The 15,154-nt window shown below is 47.5% G+C and overlaps 1 protein-coding gene across 7 annotated transcripts in view; it reads left to right on the top strand.

Moving 5' to 3' along the window:
- Positions 1 to 15,154, top strand: part of myom2a (myomesin 2a) — a 36,910-nt gene that overhangs the window by 16,623 nt on the left and 5,133 nt on the right. For 4 of the 7 annotated variants that reach the window (XM_089005451.1, XM_089005453.1, XM_089005450.1 and 1 more), the window contains 25 exons: positions 2,282 to 2,409; positions 3,259 to 3,448; positions 3,532 to 3,549; positions 5,360 to 5,537; positions 5,718 to 5,839; positions 5,928 to 5,945; positions 7,007 to 7,194; positions 7,316 to 7,442; positions 7,534 to 7,712; positions 8,004 to 8,118; positions 8,189 to 8,348; positions 8,544 to 8,650; positions 8,722 to 8,766; positions 9,015 to 9,151; positions 9,424 to 9,568; positions 9,654 to 9,713; positions 12,037 to 12,104; positions 12,186 to 12,299; positions 12,380 to 12,467; positions 12,542 to 12,580; positions 12,844 to 12,949; positions 14,596 to 14,759; positions 14,860 to 14,896; positions 14,980 to 15,002; positions 15,080 to 15,135. In XM_089005451.1, coding sequence (XP_088861577.1) covers positions 2,282 to 2,409; positions 3,259 to 3,448; positions 3,532 to 3,549; positions 5,360 to 5,537; positions 5,718 to 5,839; positions 5,928 to 5,945; positions 7,007 to 7,194; positions 7,316 to 7,442; positions 7,534 to 7,712; positions 8,004 to 8,118; positions 8,189 to 8,348; positions 8,544 to 8,650; positions 8,722 to 8,766; positions 9,015 to 9,151; positions 9,424 to 9,568; positions 9,654 to 9,713; positions 12,037 to 12,104; positions 12,186 to 12,299; positions 12,380 to 12,467; positions 12,542 to 12,580; positions 12,844 to 12,949; positions 14,596 to 14,759; positions 14,860 to 14,896; positions 14,980 to 15,002; positions 15,080 to 15,135 — 2,612 coding nt within the window. The remainder of the gene's footprint in view (positions 1 to 2,281; positions 2,410 to 3,258; positions 3,449 to 3,531; positions 3,550 to 5,359; positions 5,538 to 5,717; positions 5,840 to 5,927; positions 5,946 to 7,006; positions 7,195 to 7,315; positions 7,443 to 7,533; positions 7,713 to 8,003; positions 8,119 to 8,188; positions 8,349 to 8,543; positions 8,651 to 8,721; positions 8,767 to 9,014; positions 9,152 to 9,423; positions 9,569 to 9,653; positions 9,714 to 12,036; positions 12,105 to 12,185; positions 12,300 to 12,379; positions 12,468 to 12,541; positions 12,581 to 12,843; positions 12,950 to 14,595; positions 14,760 to 14,859; positions 14,897 to 14,979; positions 15,003 to 15,079; positions 15,136 to 15,154) is intronic. The other 3 variants (XM_089005452.1, XM_089005455.1, XM_089005456.1) reach the window with 3 other exon arrangements.

Below are 15,154 nucleotides of genomic sequence, written 5' to 3'. Positions count from 1 at the left end.
AAAATGTGTTAAATCTCCCTTTTGAATATGCGCCCTGAACAGCTTCAGTTTGATGACAAACGCAAACACACTTTGCACCAAGTCAGGCAGAATTTTTGACTTACCCTGCAGGGTAAGGTTCAGTTTGTCCACAATGACACAGCATGTCTACTCGTGGCAGGGAGTAGTCCTCTGCCACGACTTTAGTTTGTTGACGAGGTTTTTTGGATAAGAAGCGAAACGTCCAACACCTTCAAAGAAGTACAGATGACGACTGAAGAAACCTTTTCATCGATGAGTTGTCCCTCTAATGTACTCCTTCCCGATCCTATCCAACCTGGTCACTTCCAAAGAAAACCTCAATCTCTTCAGCTCTGCTACCTCCAGCTCTGCTTCCTGTCTTTTCTTCAGTGGCACTGTCTCCAGTCCAAACATCATGGCTGGGGTCACCACCGTTTTATACACTTTTCCTTTCATCCTAGCTGAAACCCTTCTATCACACATCACACCTGACATTTTTCTCCAGCCGCTCCAGCCTGCCTGGGAATGCTCCTTCACCTCTTTTCCACACTCTTCATTGCTCTGGACAGTTGCCCCCAAGTACTTAAAATCCTCCACCTTCTTTATCTCTTCTCCCTGCAGCATCACTCTTGCACTTGGATCCCTCTCATTCACACACACATATATTCCGTCTTGCTGTAATTGATCTTCATTCCTCTCCTTTCCAGGGCATAGCTCCACATCTCTAGTTTCTACGCCACCTGTTCCCTGTTCTCGCTATTGATCACAATGTTATCTGCAAACATCATGGTCCAAGGAGAATCTTGTCTAACATCATCTGTCAGCCTGTTCACCATGGCGAATTTCATGATCTGGTTGGCGACCAGCGGGTAGCGACGTCAGCCCTTCCTGCAGCCTCGCAGGTGCTGGTCGTTTAATCATTGACACTTAAAAGGACACCCGGAACGACCATCCGGGGCCGGTTCATTGTTTGTTTGCTGCTTGGTTGCTGCATGCATTGTGTAGATGTTTGTTTAACCTTGGCGGGCTTTTACTTTTGGTCTTCTTTTGCTACTTTGTATTTTTACCATTCAGATGATTTTGACGTTTTTTTTTGTTCCTGCTGACCTTTATTTTAATACAATTAGTCAAACAACCTCCTGCTCCCTCCTGCCTGCTTTTTGGGATCCGCATCCGCCATCACCACCTCGTAAACCTTGACAGAATGAACCGGCCAACCATCGGATCCCGCAGGTACATCGGACCCGTCTCATTTCTACCCTGTGCCTGGCAATGCTACGTCCACGTTAGCGCAAGCCACGTCGAGTTTGAATTGCGTCACTCGAAGAGCCGCAACGTCCACGTAAACGTCCGGCCGAGACCTCCTTCCAGGTGGCCGTCCAGGGTGACACTGGGTGACTGGCATTGCACGCCCACGTCCAGCCACGCTGTCGTCGTGCATGACGAATTGAGTCTCATCCAAGACGAGCCGTGCAACGTCCGCGTCAGCCCTTCCTGCAGCCTCGCAGGTGCTGGTCGTTTAATCATTGACACTTAAAAGGACACCCGGAACGACCATCCGGGGCCGGTTCATTGTTTGTTTGCTGCTTGGTTGCTGCATGCAACGTGTACGTGTTTGTTTAACCTTGGCGGGCTTTTACTTTTGGTCTTCTTTTGCTACTTTATATTTTTTCCATTCAGATGATTTTGACGTTTTACCTTTTGTTCCTGCTGACCTTTATTTTAGTACAATTAGTCAAACAACCTCCTGCTCCCTCCTGCCTGCTTTTTGGGATCCGCACCCGCCATCACCACCTCGCAAACCGTGACAGCGAATAAGAAGGGGCTCAGAGCTGACCCCTGGTGGAGTCCCACCTCCACCTTAAATTCCTCCGTCACACAGACAGCACAGCTCACAACTGTCTTACAGTTATGATACATGTCTTGCACCGCTCTGACATACTTTTCTGACACTACAGACTTCCTCATGCAATACCACAGCTCTTCTCTGGGCACCCTGTCGTACGCTTTCTCCAGATCTACAAAGACACCACTTCCTTCTGAACCTCTCTGTACTTCTCTATTAGCATTCTTAAAGCAAACACTGCATCTCTCGTATTCTGACCCTCAAACAACCCCGGCCAGATTTTAATCCCACTAAGAGCAAATTTAAACCCACTATCAATCTACCCCACACCAACCTTTCATTCACTTTTAAACCCGACTCACTTAAAATTCACCCACCCTGAAAAACACACTTGGAGTCCAACCGACTCCACTGGCATGCACCCTTCATTCTTAGGCCAGGTGATTGTTCCCGGGCCACCCGTTGACGTTCACACGTCCGAGATTCACGAAACGCACGTCGTGCTCAGCTGGACGCCGCCCAGCCAGCACGGACCGGCGCCGCTCTGCTACGCCGTAGAAAAGGTGTGTAAGTCAACTGTGGGCGTCTCTGCTAGGGGGGGGAACATTGCCAGCGGTCTGACCAGCGTATGATAGTGGAGCTAGCTATCAAGCTACCTACATAGCTATCTATTTTGTATCTGTTAGTTATCTATTAGCTAGCTCTTAGCTATCTATTAGCTGTCTACTAGCAGTCTGGCTGGCTGGCTAGCTATCTAGCTAGCTATCTATTAGCTGTCTGTCTGCCTGGCTGGCTATCTAGCTAACTATTAGCTACCTATTAGCTATCTAGCTTTCTATTTATTTGAGTTACTTCCAGGTTGAGTGAACGCTGGCGCGTGTGGCTACCGCTGCTCACCCACAGAAAAATGTATCCTGTGACTGTTAAGTTTGCTGCTGTGAAATGTAAATTTCTTCACTGCGTGACTAATAAAGGCAAATCCAATACAATCTAAAGTGACCTTGAGAGTTTTGAAAGGCGCTTATAAATGAAATGTAGAAGAAGACTTATGTCCCTTTGTGGCTACCAAACAAGCAACTCGCTCAGTAAAAGGCTCCCAAACACAAAATGGTCATCGGCACAGCAACATTCAAGATGGAGGACACTGATTTGCTGTGGCGACCCCTTGTAGGGAAAAGCCGAAAGGAAAAGAATATTATTATTATTATTATTATTTGTTGGGACGGTTGGTTGCGCTTGAGAGGTGCTGCGGATGCTACGGTTTTTCATCCAAAATGTCGTCTGGTCCAAAAGAGAAAATCCAAATGTTCTGCTAACCTCAGTCAGGAGTCAGAATCAAAGTCTTTTGAGCCAAAGTCCACTGGGAAAAAGGACAAAAAAAGTCATTTTCTCATGCTTGTGGTGTGCCTCAGTGTTCAGCTACCGTCACTGGCGAGGCATGGCATCGCGTCGACCTCGGCGTGGAGCTTCGCTCGCCCCGTTTGGCCCTCTTTCATTTGCCTGATGGGGGCGCTCACTTCTTCCGGGTATTTGCGTACAACGCGTACGGTGTCGGGCCGGCCTCGGAGCCCTCGGAGCCGGTGGGGAAGGCCGTCCAGGATGGTAAGGGCGTGCGACGGGGGCCCGTATGCAGTACCAAATCTCATCACGTACAGGAACTGAGTCTGTTAGATCTTGTGTTGCAGGTTGCACGCTGTCTTTTGGTACGTACCGGGACACTTTCAGTTTTTGACTTTGACTCACGTGTGTGTGGCGTCACAGGTGTGCACCGCGGCGCTGACGTGTGTACGCCTTTGAAGTGCGCCTTTCAACCCGTAGGTGTCTTTCAAGCCCTTTGATGTCTTGATGCATTCCCACGCATGCAAGGGGTATATAAGTAGCGCTCTGCGGAAACACACGAACGCGAACTCGGACTCGGACACACACGCACACGGACTCGCAGAGACCCGGACAGCGTCGGACGGAGTCAAGCGCACCTGTGACGCCACATGTGTCCTCCTCCTGAGCACCTTACACATTTGTGCATCCTCATCTGAGGGTCAAATTGAGCCAAAGGGGTTCACATTCAACAATGAAATGCCTCACTGCTGGGTTTCATGATGAGATCCAAGTAATAATTTGCCATGCGCAAAAGGACCCGGATCAATTTGACCCGGGCCATGTTGAAGTCACTCAATTTGAAGTCAACTCACACACTGTGACCGAGGCACCGGATCCGATATTGAACCTACGTATTTCAATGAGAAGGTTTCTTCAGCCGTCATCTGTACTTCTTTGAAGGTGTCGGACGTTTCGCTTCTTATCCAAGAGGCTTCGTCAGCAAACTAAAATTTGCTTGTAGATTTGACCATATATATATATATATATATATATATACAGTGAGACCTCAACTTACAAACTTGATTGGTTCCCAGACAGAGTGTGTAAGGCGAAAAGTGTGTATCTCAAAAAAAAAAAAAAAATCCCATAGGAAACCATTAAAATGGGAATAATCTATTCCCGGGTTTCCATAAAATATACTTTTCAACTAAATAAGCCTTAAAACTACACACAACATACCTTATTCTATGTATAATAAATGTTCTATTGTATTGCAATGAAAGAAATACACTGCATTGTATCATAAAGTCACTTTAATTACATTTGTGATGGTCATTTATGGCTTGATGGAATGGCGTTGGAGGTCAAAGATCAAGGGCAATTGCTGTTTGGAAAGAGAGGGGCATTACATGAGGACTGTAATTAAAGAAATCAACTGTGCTGTAAAATAACATTTTATTTACCTTTTTGATGGTCGTTGATGGCTTATGGAAGGAGAGTCACCTTCCATATGGACTGTTGGTGCTGTTCGGTCGTGTGCTTCCGCCGAAGATCACTCCGCCAGCCGTGGTGGGTGTGTATTATGAAAATAGTTCTTATTATAAGGTTTAATTTTCATAAATTTGACGTTTGTAAGACGAAAAGTTTGTAAGTTAAGGTGTTTGTAAGTTGAGGTCTATATATATATATATATATATATATATATATATATATATATATATAATAGGTCGAACGATTCAAATTAAACCGTACAACAGACTTCTTAGACCACATAGGCTTAGTTATGCTGATGATGTGATACCAGAGCTAATGGGGCAATCAGGCCAGTCGTAGACCCCATAATCAGGCAGGACAATAGAAGTAATCAGTCAGGACAATAGAAGTAATCATCGTAGCCTCAGGGAATAGTCCTCTGCTCCCCCCAACCTGAGAGCAGGGACCTATCAAAGCAGAATGTGGCACCGCCACGTCTGGACAGTAGGGATATATATCGGGTCAAAACTACCAGCAAAAAAAATTAGTTCGCTGACGAAGCCTCTTGGATAAGAAGCAAAACGTCCGATACCTTCAAAGAAGTACAGATGATGGCTGAAGAAACCTTCTCATCGATGGACCACTCCTGTACGACTGAGAGCTTACACTGACGAACCTATGTGTTGTTCACGGCTTCTGCCCGTTTCTCCTGACAAACAGGGGTGGCGTCTGCTCCCGGGCAACCGCTCGCAACCCAGAACACCAAGTCGTCCGTATTCGTCCAGTGGGAGCCACCCACGCACGGGCAGCAAGACCTGATGGGCTACTACATCGATGGCCGTGTGGTGGGCAGCAAGGACTGGTTCGCCTGCAACAACAAACCATTCAAACTGAACAGGTCCTTTGATGATCCTGACTCATTTCTGAGCCCTTCTCGCTGATGCTATGGCTAACTAGCAACAGTGTGATACTGACAGACACTTTTCAATCAATAACAGCTGGTTGAAGATAGCCCTTTCAGTCCAGTTTTTGTGTGGCTCTTAGTGGCTTTTCTACACATGAAGTTGTCTCTTCCCAGGTTTGCAGTGCATGGTCTGACGCCGGGGGAGAACTACGTGTTCCGGGTGCAAGCCGTCAACCTTTTCGGCCTGAGCGAAGAGTCCCAGGAATCGGGACCCATCGCCGTGGAGCCGGCCTTGGGTGAGCATAGCCGCGAAAACTTTGACCACATACCGCTTAGTTTTCTTTTCATACTTTGGTGTGATGTTCTATTCTACTGTCCTGCCAGGTGGGGGGTTTGAATACGGTATGTTTCAAATATGTGTGCGGACCTCACCATCACGCACCTACCGTCTTGTGCCCCTTACCCACGTGATTTATTGTCATCACAAGTCACATTTGAAGCTTTGTAAAGTTTGGATCCAATGCTGACATGCCACATTTGCAGCCTTGCGTAACCCTGTTGCCCTCACCACTCACCCATGTTTTTAGACCGTGTTCAAAGAACAAATGGAACTCGTATCCGAAGACAGGCCACTGTACGTTAAATTATATACAGTGATACCTCAGCTCACGAACTTAATTGGTCCCAGAAAGTGTGATAATCAAGTGACCTTTGTGATGGTCATTGATGTAGTTTCCTCTTGATGATATCCGGGTGAATTTGCCGTGCTTTCTCGGCAATCATACCCTCACACACTGTCCCCTGCTAGCTGCTTTTCGTTAATCCAAATCAACAGAAGTTTTTCAACCTCTTCTATTGCCGGAGACCGTTGCTTAGACAACACAGAAACACACTTAGCCACACTTAGCAATGGTAAACTTAGCATACTGGTACTGGGACGCTAAGTCACACAAACGCACATCTCCTTGGTGTTTTTTGATGGCTCCTTCTTCTGCTCGACCGTCATTTTCTTTTGTGTCGTCTTCGGCTTAACACTAGCCTGTGGTGAGGTCTTTTTCGGTCCCATAATAGCAAGTACTCCACTCGATATGCACTCAAAAGGGGTGTGGAAAACTAGGTGGTGGTGGTTTGTGTGGTTTGGTGTTCATCTGCCGAAAACAGTCCGCTGGCCACCGTGGCGCTGTTCGACCGTGTGGTTTTGTGTTAATCTGCTGAAAACTAGTTCGTTAGCCAAGACTATATGCTCGCGCATTTAATGTGCATGAGGCGAAAAGTTTGTGAGCTAAAGTGTTCGTAAGCTGAGGTATCACGGTATACTTAAACACTATAGTACGGGTGTTTTTTTTTCCCCCTCGCTGTAATTCCAATGTGACAACGGTGCTATTAACAGATGGATTCAGTCAAGTGCATCCCCACCGCAGGCCCCGCCTGCTTCAAACCACTGACAGTCACTTTTCTGGCAGCCGCCCCCAGCGCGCCCTACGGTATCAGCCTGCTGAACTGCGATGGCTCCTCCATGACGGTGTCTTGGAGCACCCCCAAGAGCTGCGGTGGCTCCAAGATCACTGCCTACTACGTGGACAGACGAGATGTCGACAGCTTGCTCTGGAAAGAGGTCAATATGGGTGCCATCGTGGACACAGTGTGCAAGGTGAGTGCCCGGGACCCCCCTTGTAACATTGGCTTGCGACCAAACAGGAGTCTGAGTCATATCTCGGTCTTCTCTCCAATCAACCCCGGTATATGAAGGAACTTCCATTTCCTGTCCTCAGGTGGATAATCTGACTGAAGGGACCTTCTATGAGTTCAAAGTTCAAGCAGCCAACATAGCGGGCGTGGGCGTGCCCTCGACCCCCAGTCTGCCGATGAAGTGTGAAGCGTGGACCACAGAGCAGCCAGGTGAGTCCATTTTGGGGAAGCTTCGCTGTCTTGCAAGCGCCAATTCATAGTTCATTCATCGTTACTCTCTGTTTAATTTCCTCTGTTCAAGGTCCAGCTTATGACCTGACCTTCAGCGAGGTCCGTAGTCATTCCCTGGTCCTGGTTTGGAAAGCCCCTGTCTACACAGGGTCAAGCGCTGTCTCCGGGTACTTTGTGGATATGGCCAAGAAGGGTTCTTGTGATTTTGTCGCCTTGAACGAGAACCCAATCAGTCAGCGCTACATGCAGGTGAGATACCAGCCGGAGGTGTCAATCCGATCTGGTCACCTAAAGATCCGATGGTTGTTTTAATGGGGGTCTCTGGGATTCACCAAATGAGATCGGCGACACCTGTCGGATGTCCGGTAATAGTTTGAGGACTTTGCGCATTAGGGAATGACTCAAGGCAGAACGTCATGAAGGAGTTGAGGTGGTTCAGGTCTCTTTTGCAGATGCCTCCCTGACAAGCTAGTCTGGGCACCTCTAATCAGGAGAAGACCTTAGAGAAAACCGAGCAACCGCCTGGCCTTATTCTTTCAGGTAAACGGTCTGGAGGAGGGGGAGTTGTACGTCTTCCGGGTTCGCGCCATAAACACTCACGGCATTGGTAGACCCTCCCTCTTGACTGAGGCAGTTTGTGCCAGACCTCCTCCAGGTAATGCCTCTGGTAGTCTGTGGGTTGCGCCTAGCAGGTCCGCATTGACGCCACTTGCGTGCGTGTCCAGGCACGAAGGAGATGGTGTCCGACGTAGATGAGGAAACGGGTGACATCTTTCTGTCTTTGGAGGCCAGCGACATAAGCCAGATCTCGGACTTTGTGTGGTCCAAGAACTACAAGCCCATCGGCGAATGCCCTCGCGTCGCTGTCACCACCAAAGGACGCACGTGAGCTGCTGCACTGCATTTCCTTTCCACCAAAACTAACCTGAAACATGTTGTGTGTGAATCCGCGTGTCTTAGTTATGCGGGACAGCATACACATGCCTATCCCGCTGAGTGATAAGGGTCTTGAGAAGCAGTGGTCTTGAGGAGCAGTGAGTGCTTCAAAGGTGAACTCGGTGTCTCGTTGACCTCTTTCAGTTCCCGATTGAGTTTCCTGAACCCTGACAAAGATGATCTAGGCCGCTATTCCGTGCTGGTCACCGACACCGAGGGTGTTTCTGCAAGCCACACACTCACCGAAGACGGTATGCCATGACAGGGCCATCTTTCCGCCGACCGATCCAACAGTTCACGTTGGTTGTCTTTGCCCCCGCAGAGCTCAAATCCATGCTGGAGCTCAGCTCTGCCATCAGGAATCCTGGTGAGTATCGCGCGCGCACCGTCAGAGGACCAAAATTTGAATTTGACTTGCAAGTATAGTTAGTGACAGTCCATCGTGATTGAACAAGGCCTCGTGACTCAGCTGTGCCGCTGAAGCCAACTGGCGGCTTGAATCCTCTTGTTTTCAATTGAATGGTGACTCGGATTGACCGGCTGGATTTTTGGGAGTCACTTGAAACGCCAAGGTTAAGACCCGGACCATGAGGAAACTTTGTTTCCTCCATCCAGTCGTTCCGCTCAAGCACGGCCTGAACTATGAGGTCCTGGAGAAAGGCCACGTGCGCTTCTGGGTGCAGGCTATCAAGCTGACGCCCGCCGTAACGTACAGGTTCGTCGTCAATGACGAGGAGGTGACCAGCGGCGAGGTAAGTAGTGTGTGAAGAATGATGATCAGAAAAATGAACTTTGGACCAAATCTATAGGAGGACTCAGTCATTGAATCCTCATGGAATTCTCCCAAAGTGGTTCATACCAAAATGTTGACTTCCGGTTGCAAGTCCTTCAGATTTCAAGACCACACGGCGTTGGGTCTTGAGTCCACTTTCTAGAGAAAGGACAGAGCCCATGTCCAAGGAGGGCCATAAGGCCAAATCCCCTGCCAAACGGCAACAGGCCCATCTTTCCGCATTTGTCGCAGGGCCGCAAAATAAGCCACGACGTGTCCACCGGCGTCATCCAGATGATTGTGGAGAATTTCACCCGGGAGAGCGAGGGTACCTACACGGTGCAAATCCACGATGGCAAGGCCAAAACGCAGAGTTCACTGGTCATGGTCGGAGACGGTAAACGCAGAGCCGCAACTGCTCTCCACGGTCGTGTCGGCACGGAAGCTGATGGGCGCCTTGTTCTTTGGCTTTGTGCGTTCAGTGTTCCTGGCCGCTCTGAAGGAAGCCGAGATGCAGAGGAGAGACTTTGTCAGGAAGCAAGGTGAGCGAGCTCCCGATCTTGGACACTTTGCTTTATCATTGGGGTTCTTGAGAGGCTGCCAAATGAAAAACAAAGTACAGTGGGGCCTTGGCTTACGAAATTATTTGGGTCCCAGACAGAGTGTGTACGGTGAAAAGTGTGTATCCCCAAAATTAATATCCCATAGGAAACCATTAAAATGAGAATAATCCGTTCCCAGGTCTCCATAAAATATAATTTTCAACTAAATAAGCCTTAAAAGTACAAATGTAGCCACAAGGGGGCACAAGCCAGTGTCTTATTGTGCCGGTCCCAGGCCCGGATAAATGCAGAGGGTTGTGTCAGGAAGGGCATCCGACGTAAAAATATTTGCCAAAACAAATATGCGAATCAGACCTCTGAATCCCTTACCGGATCGGTCGAGGCCCGGGTTAACAACGGCCGCCATTGATACTGTTGACCTTCAGGGTGCCGGTGGAAAATGGACTACTGTTGGTTGAAGAAGAAAAGGAGGGAGGTGTGCCCGGAGGAAAAGGGAGAAATGAAACGCCAAGAGTATCGAACTAAGAATGTAGGAACAATGACAGGTAAAGGTAGAGAGCTGGTTGACATGATGCAGAGAAGGAAGGTAGACATACTGTCTGTCCAGGAGACCAGGTGGAAAGGGAGCAAGGGTAGAACCTTAAGGTCAGGGTTTAAGTTGTTCTATCATGGTGAAGACATAAAGAGAAATGGAGTTGGAGTTATCTTAAAAGAGTAGTAAAAGAGTAGTTTGTTAGGAATGTCTTAGAAGTAAAAAGAGTATCAGAAGTCTGAAGCTAGAAATTGAAGGCGTGATGTTCAATGTTGTTTGTGGGTATGCCCCACAAGTAGGATGTGAGTTGGGGGAGAAGGAGAAATTTTGCTTGGACTTTGATGAAGTCATACAAAACATCCCGAGAAGTGAGAGGTGTCACGATCCGGCGGCGACAGTGGCAGCTGACGAGCGGGAACGTTAGGGATTGGTGGTGGATCGCTAAGCAGGACAGCGGCGTTGGTGCAGGCAGTAGATTTATTAACAGAAAGCGCGGGTCCGAGAAGACGCGGACCCGGTAAAAAGTTTGTAGAACAAAACAAAGAATGACGAAATGACAATGCTAGTGGGTGAGCGGCGGCAATCCACCCAACCACACTAAGAAAACAAAGAGGCACATGGGGGTGCAGAACAACCTACGACGCGGTGCAATAAAACAAACGCGTTCGTGGCTAGAATCATTCCTCGGTCGAAGCAAATCACGTCCTGATTACACGATCAAAGTACTGGCAGGGCGCGAGGCGAAGTATCTTCCGACGCTGGGTGAGTGCCAGCGTCGGGTTTAAATGTCCAACAGTCAGTGATGAGGAAATTGACAGCAGAGGAATGAAGATCAGTCGCAGCAAGACGGGATATATGTGTGTGAATGAGAGGGATCCAAGTGCAAGAGTGATGCTACAGGGGGAAGAGATAAAGAAGGTGCAGGATTTTAAGTATTTGGGGTCAACTGTCCAGAGCAATGGAGAGTGTAGAAAAGAGGTGAAGAAGCGTGTCCAGGATGGCTGGAGCGGCTGGAGAAAAATGTCAGGTGTGATGTGTGATAGAAGGGTTTAAGCTAGGATGAAAGGAAAAGTGTATAAAACAGTGGTGAGACCAGCCATGATGTTTGGACTGGAGACAGCACCACTGAAGAAAAGACAGGAAGCAGAGCTGGAGATAGCAGAGCTGAAGATGTTCAGGTTTTCTTTGCGACTGACCAGGTTGGATAGGATCAGGAATGAGTACATTAGATCCGAAGATCACTCCGCTGGTGGTTGTGTATCGTGAATAGTGCGTATTTCAAGATTTAATTTTCATGAATTTGACATTCGTAAGACGAAAAGTTTATAAGATAAGGTGTTCGTAAGCTGAGGTCTCTCTGTGTATATATATATATACAGTAAAGTCTCGTTATATCGATAGTCAAGGGAGTCCGAAAAAATATCGATATAACCGGGACTATCGATATATCCGACCCTGTTTGCATGTAATTTCCTCCGTGCGTGCATAGAAATAGTATCGATATAACCGGGACTATCGATATATCCGATATCGATATAACGAGACTTTACTGTATATATATATATATATATATATATATATATATATATATATATATTACCAACAAATTTTTGTTCGCTGACGAAGCCTCTTGGAAAACAAGTGAAACGTCCGACACCTTTAAAGAAGTACAGATGACGGCTGAAGAAACCTTCTCATCGATGGACTACTCCTGTACGACTGAGAGCTTACACAGAAGGTTCTTTAGAGGGTTTGTCGCTTTGTTTCCAGGTGCCCATTTCTCCGAGTGGCTGTCTTTTGCCGTGACTGAGGACTGCGGCGTGATGCTGACCTGCAAGGTCTGCCTGGCCTTTGTTCCTACTGCCGGCTTTTTCTAGCGCTGTGGTGATCAATCCGTGGGCCGGGGTGTCTCTTCCCAGGTGGCCAACGTGAAAAAGGAGACCACCTTCCACTGGTACAAAGATGACAAGGAGATGGTTCCTGAAACTCCGCCTGACGTACTGTCGGGAGCATGCGCCATTACCATCCCGCTGGTGAGCGACTGACAGCTTCGTTTGTCGTATCCGACGGTGTAGTAACTGACCGACGGGTTGATAAAGTCCATCGCTTGCAGTTCTCCAGGAAAGATCAGGGCGTTTTTAAGGCCGTGATCGGAGACGAGCGCGGGAAGGACACGTCTACCTACGACATCTCCGGACAAGGTACTTCCTGTTTGTGTTCCGCTTGGGGACCCTGGTTTTGCCGTTTGACGCAAACCTGTCTTCTTCCTTTGTAGTTTTTGATGACATCATCAACGCCCTCGCCAGGATCGCTGGTGGGTCTTCACTCGATACCGCAGCGCATATGATCACGGTGAACATGTATTAGGTCGTATTTGCCGTGCCGAGTTTCTTTGCGGCAGAAACCTCCGGGATCCCTCGCTGTAGCTTAGCTTGGTCATTTGGTCCGGTCTTAAATCCATCCCCACTCTGTTGCGCTAGCCTCACCCGAACTGGTGCAGAGGTAGTTTTTAGGCGATAGGATATTATACAGTGTGTTGTATATACAGTACACTGTAAGCAGGATTTTGCATTCCAGGCGAATCAGCCTCGGAGATGGTCCTCCAGTGTACCCCGGAGGGGATCCGTCTCCAGTGCTACATGAACTACTACACAGAGGAGATGAATACTGTGTGGAAACACAAGTACTGTTTTTTGTTTATTTTTATTACAGTGATACCTTACCTTACGAATGCTTTAGTTCACGAACGTTTCGCCTCACGAACATTAAATTCGTGAGCATATAATGTTGGCTGGCGAATTCGTTTTCGGCGGAAGAACCAAACCACACAGCGCCATGGTGGCTGGCGGACTACTTTTCGGCAGATGAAACCACACGGTAGAACAGCGCCATGGTAGCTGGCGGACTAGTTTTCCACACCCCCTTTGAGTGCAGAGGTGGTTTGTTATCAAGTGTACTACTTTTGCTATTATGGGACCGAAAAAGACCCCACCACAGGCGAGTGTTAAGCCGAAGAGGACACTAAAGAAAATTACGGTCAAGCAGTCGAAGGAGATCATCGAAAAACACCAACGAGGTGTGCGTTTGTGTGACTATAGCTGTTCCATTACCATTATGCTAACAAGGAAGCTAATTATACGGTACAGTTTATTTCTTTTATTACAATACAATAGCACATTTATGATACATAAAATAAGGTATATTTTGTGTAGTTTTAAAGCACAACCAACGTCTCCGGACAAGTGTCCATAATTTGTAAAATGGCTTCAAATGACTTCTACTGAGCGTATTTTACAAAGATTCCACCGCATGTAGCTGTATTTTACGTTTTAAGACTCGCGCTGAATATTCCGGAAGTCTTGGTTTTGAGTTGGTGACGAGTCTGTACGTGACGTCACTGAAGGAACGCCCCTGACCGAAAAAAGGACACATTGTAGCAGTCCTTCCATCACGTCAATGCATTTTGCTGTGCTTGTTTGGTCTGACTACGTCATGTTGCACCAAAAAGAGCCAGAAGAGGGTGACCAAGCTCCATATAAGGAATTTATCAGCCTGTGGTAACGGGCTGATTAATTCCTCACAGGAGCTCGGTCGCCATTTTCTGCCTCTTTTTTGGTGATCCATTTACCCCCAATATTGCATCAAAATGGCACGGAATACATTCTTTAATCGATTGCAAACATGCATGCTTTCCTCTTCAGAACTATTTGAATCATATTCTTAACTGGATGTGTAACAAGAAAGCATATTCTCCAAATCTGAAGCCATTGTTTTGATTCTCCAGCAATGCAAGACATCTTGGCGTGACGTCACGAACTGGGGGCGGGACTTTCTGAAAATGCCCAATTCGCAGCTCAATTCTTTGCAGATTTTGGACACTTTAAGTCATTTTTATTGGTGTTTTGCATTTGACTAAAAATATCAGCCTGCGTGTTTTGAGATTTGAGATTTTAGATGCTATAAAACGTTTTTCTGGTGTCAGTTGGGAAACAAGAAAGTGACGTTGGTTGTCCTTTAAGGCTTATTTAGTAGAAGATTATGTTTTATGGGAACCTGGAAACGGATTATCCTCATTTTAATGATTTCTTATGGGAAATAAATGTTTGGAAGACAAACATTTCGCCTTACACACACTTTCTAGGAAACAATTAAGTTCGTAAGCTGAGGTATCACTGTATTTGTGTTACATCAATTGGTGGTTTACTCAGTTTTGGCACACCAGAGGCTTGAGTTTGAGTTTTTGCTAATTCGCTTGGCAATTAGAAAAACTACCAAGGATCCACCCATGCTATGTCACCCCCCCCCCCCTCCTCTCGTACCCCCCTGCAGGGAAAGCAAGCTGGCCTCCTCTGAGAAGATGAAGATCGGCGGCACAGCTGAGATGGCTTGGATGCAGATCTGCGACCCGTCTGACAGGGAGAAGGGTCTGTACACCATCGAGATCTCGGATGGCGTCAAGACCCATGCCAGGACCTTCGACCTCTCCGGACAAGGTAAAGTCTTTGGTGACCATGTTTGAAGGTGTCTTGGGTGTCCCTTTGACCCAACGGCTGGTTTGAATGAGACGTTGAAATGTGTTTTATCATTTGGCAGCTTACACCGACGCCTACGAGGAGTACCTGAAACTAAAGTGAGTCCTTTCTCAGTGAAAATATTGACACTGTCTTCTTACCGTATGTTCTTCATCAAACTTGACGCGTTCCCTTCTTTCAGGGCTGCTGCCTTTGCGGAGAAAAGTGAGTATTTGGGGCAGCTAATTTGGCATCCACTCCCTCAAAGTCAGCGCGGCCGACATTTTTTTTTGTCTTATCAGACCGCGGACGAGTACTGGGCGGTCTGCCTGATGTAGTCACCATCATGGAGGATAAGGTACACCCCAAAAGAGTCA

Source organism: Hippocampus bargibanti, linkage group LG10, assembly GCF_051943395.1.
Source record: "Hippocampus bargibanti isolate YZ-2025 linkage group LG10, ASM5194339v1, whole genome shotgun sequence".
In the NCBI taxonomy this organism is placed as follows: Eukaryota; Metazoa; Chordata; class Actinopteri; order Syngnathiformes; family Syngnathidae; genus Hippocampus; species Hippocampus bargibanti.
Note: the sequence above shows the minus strand (reverse complement) of the source record. Positions and strands in the feature narration are given on the sequence as shown.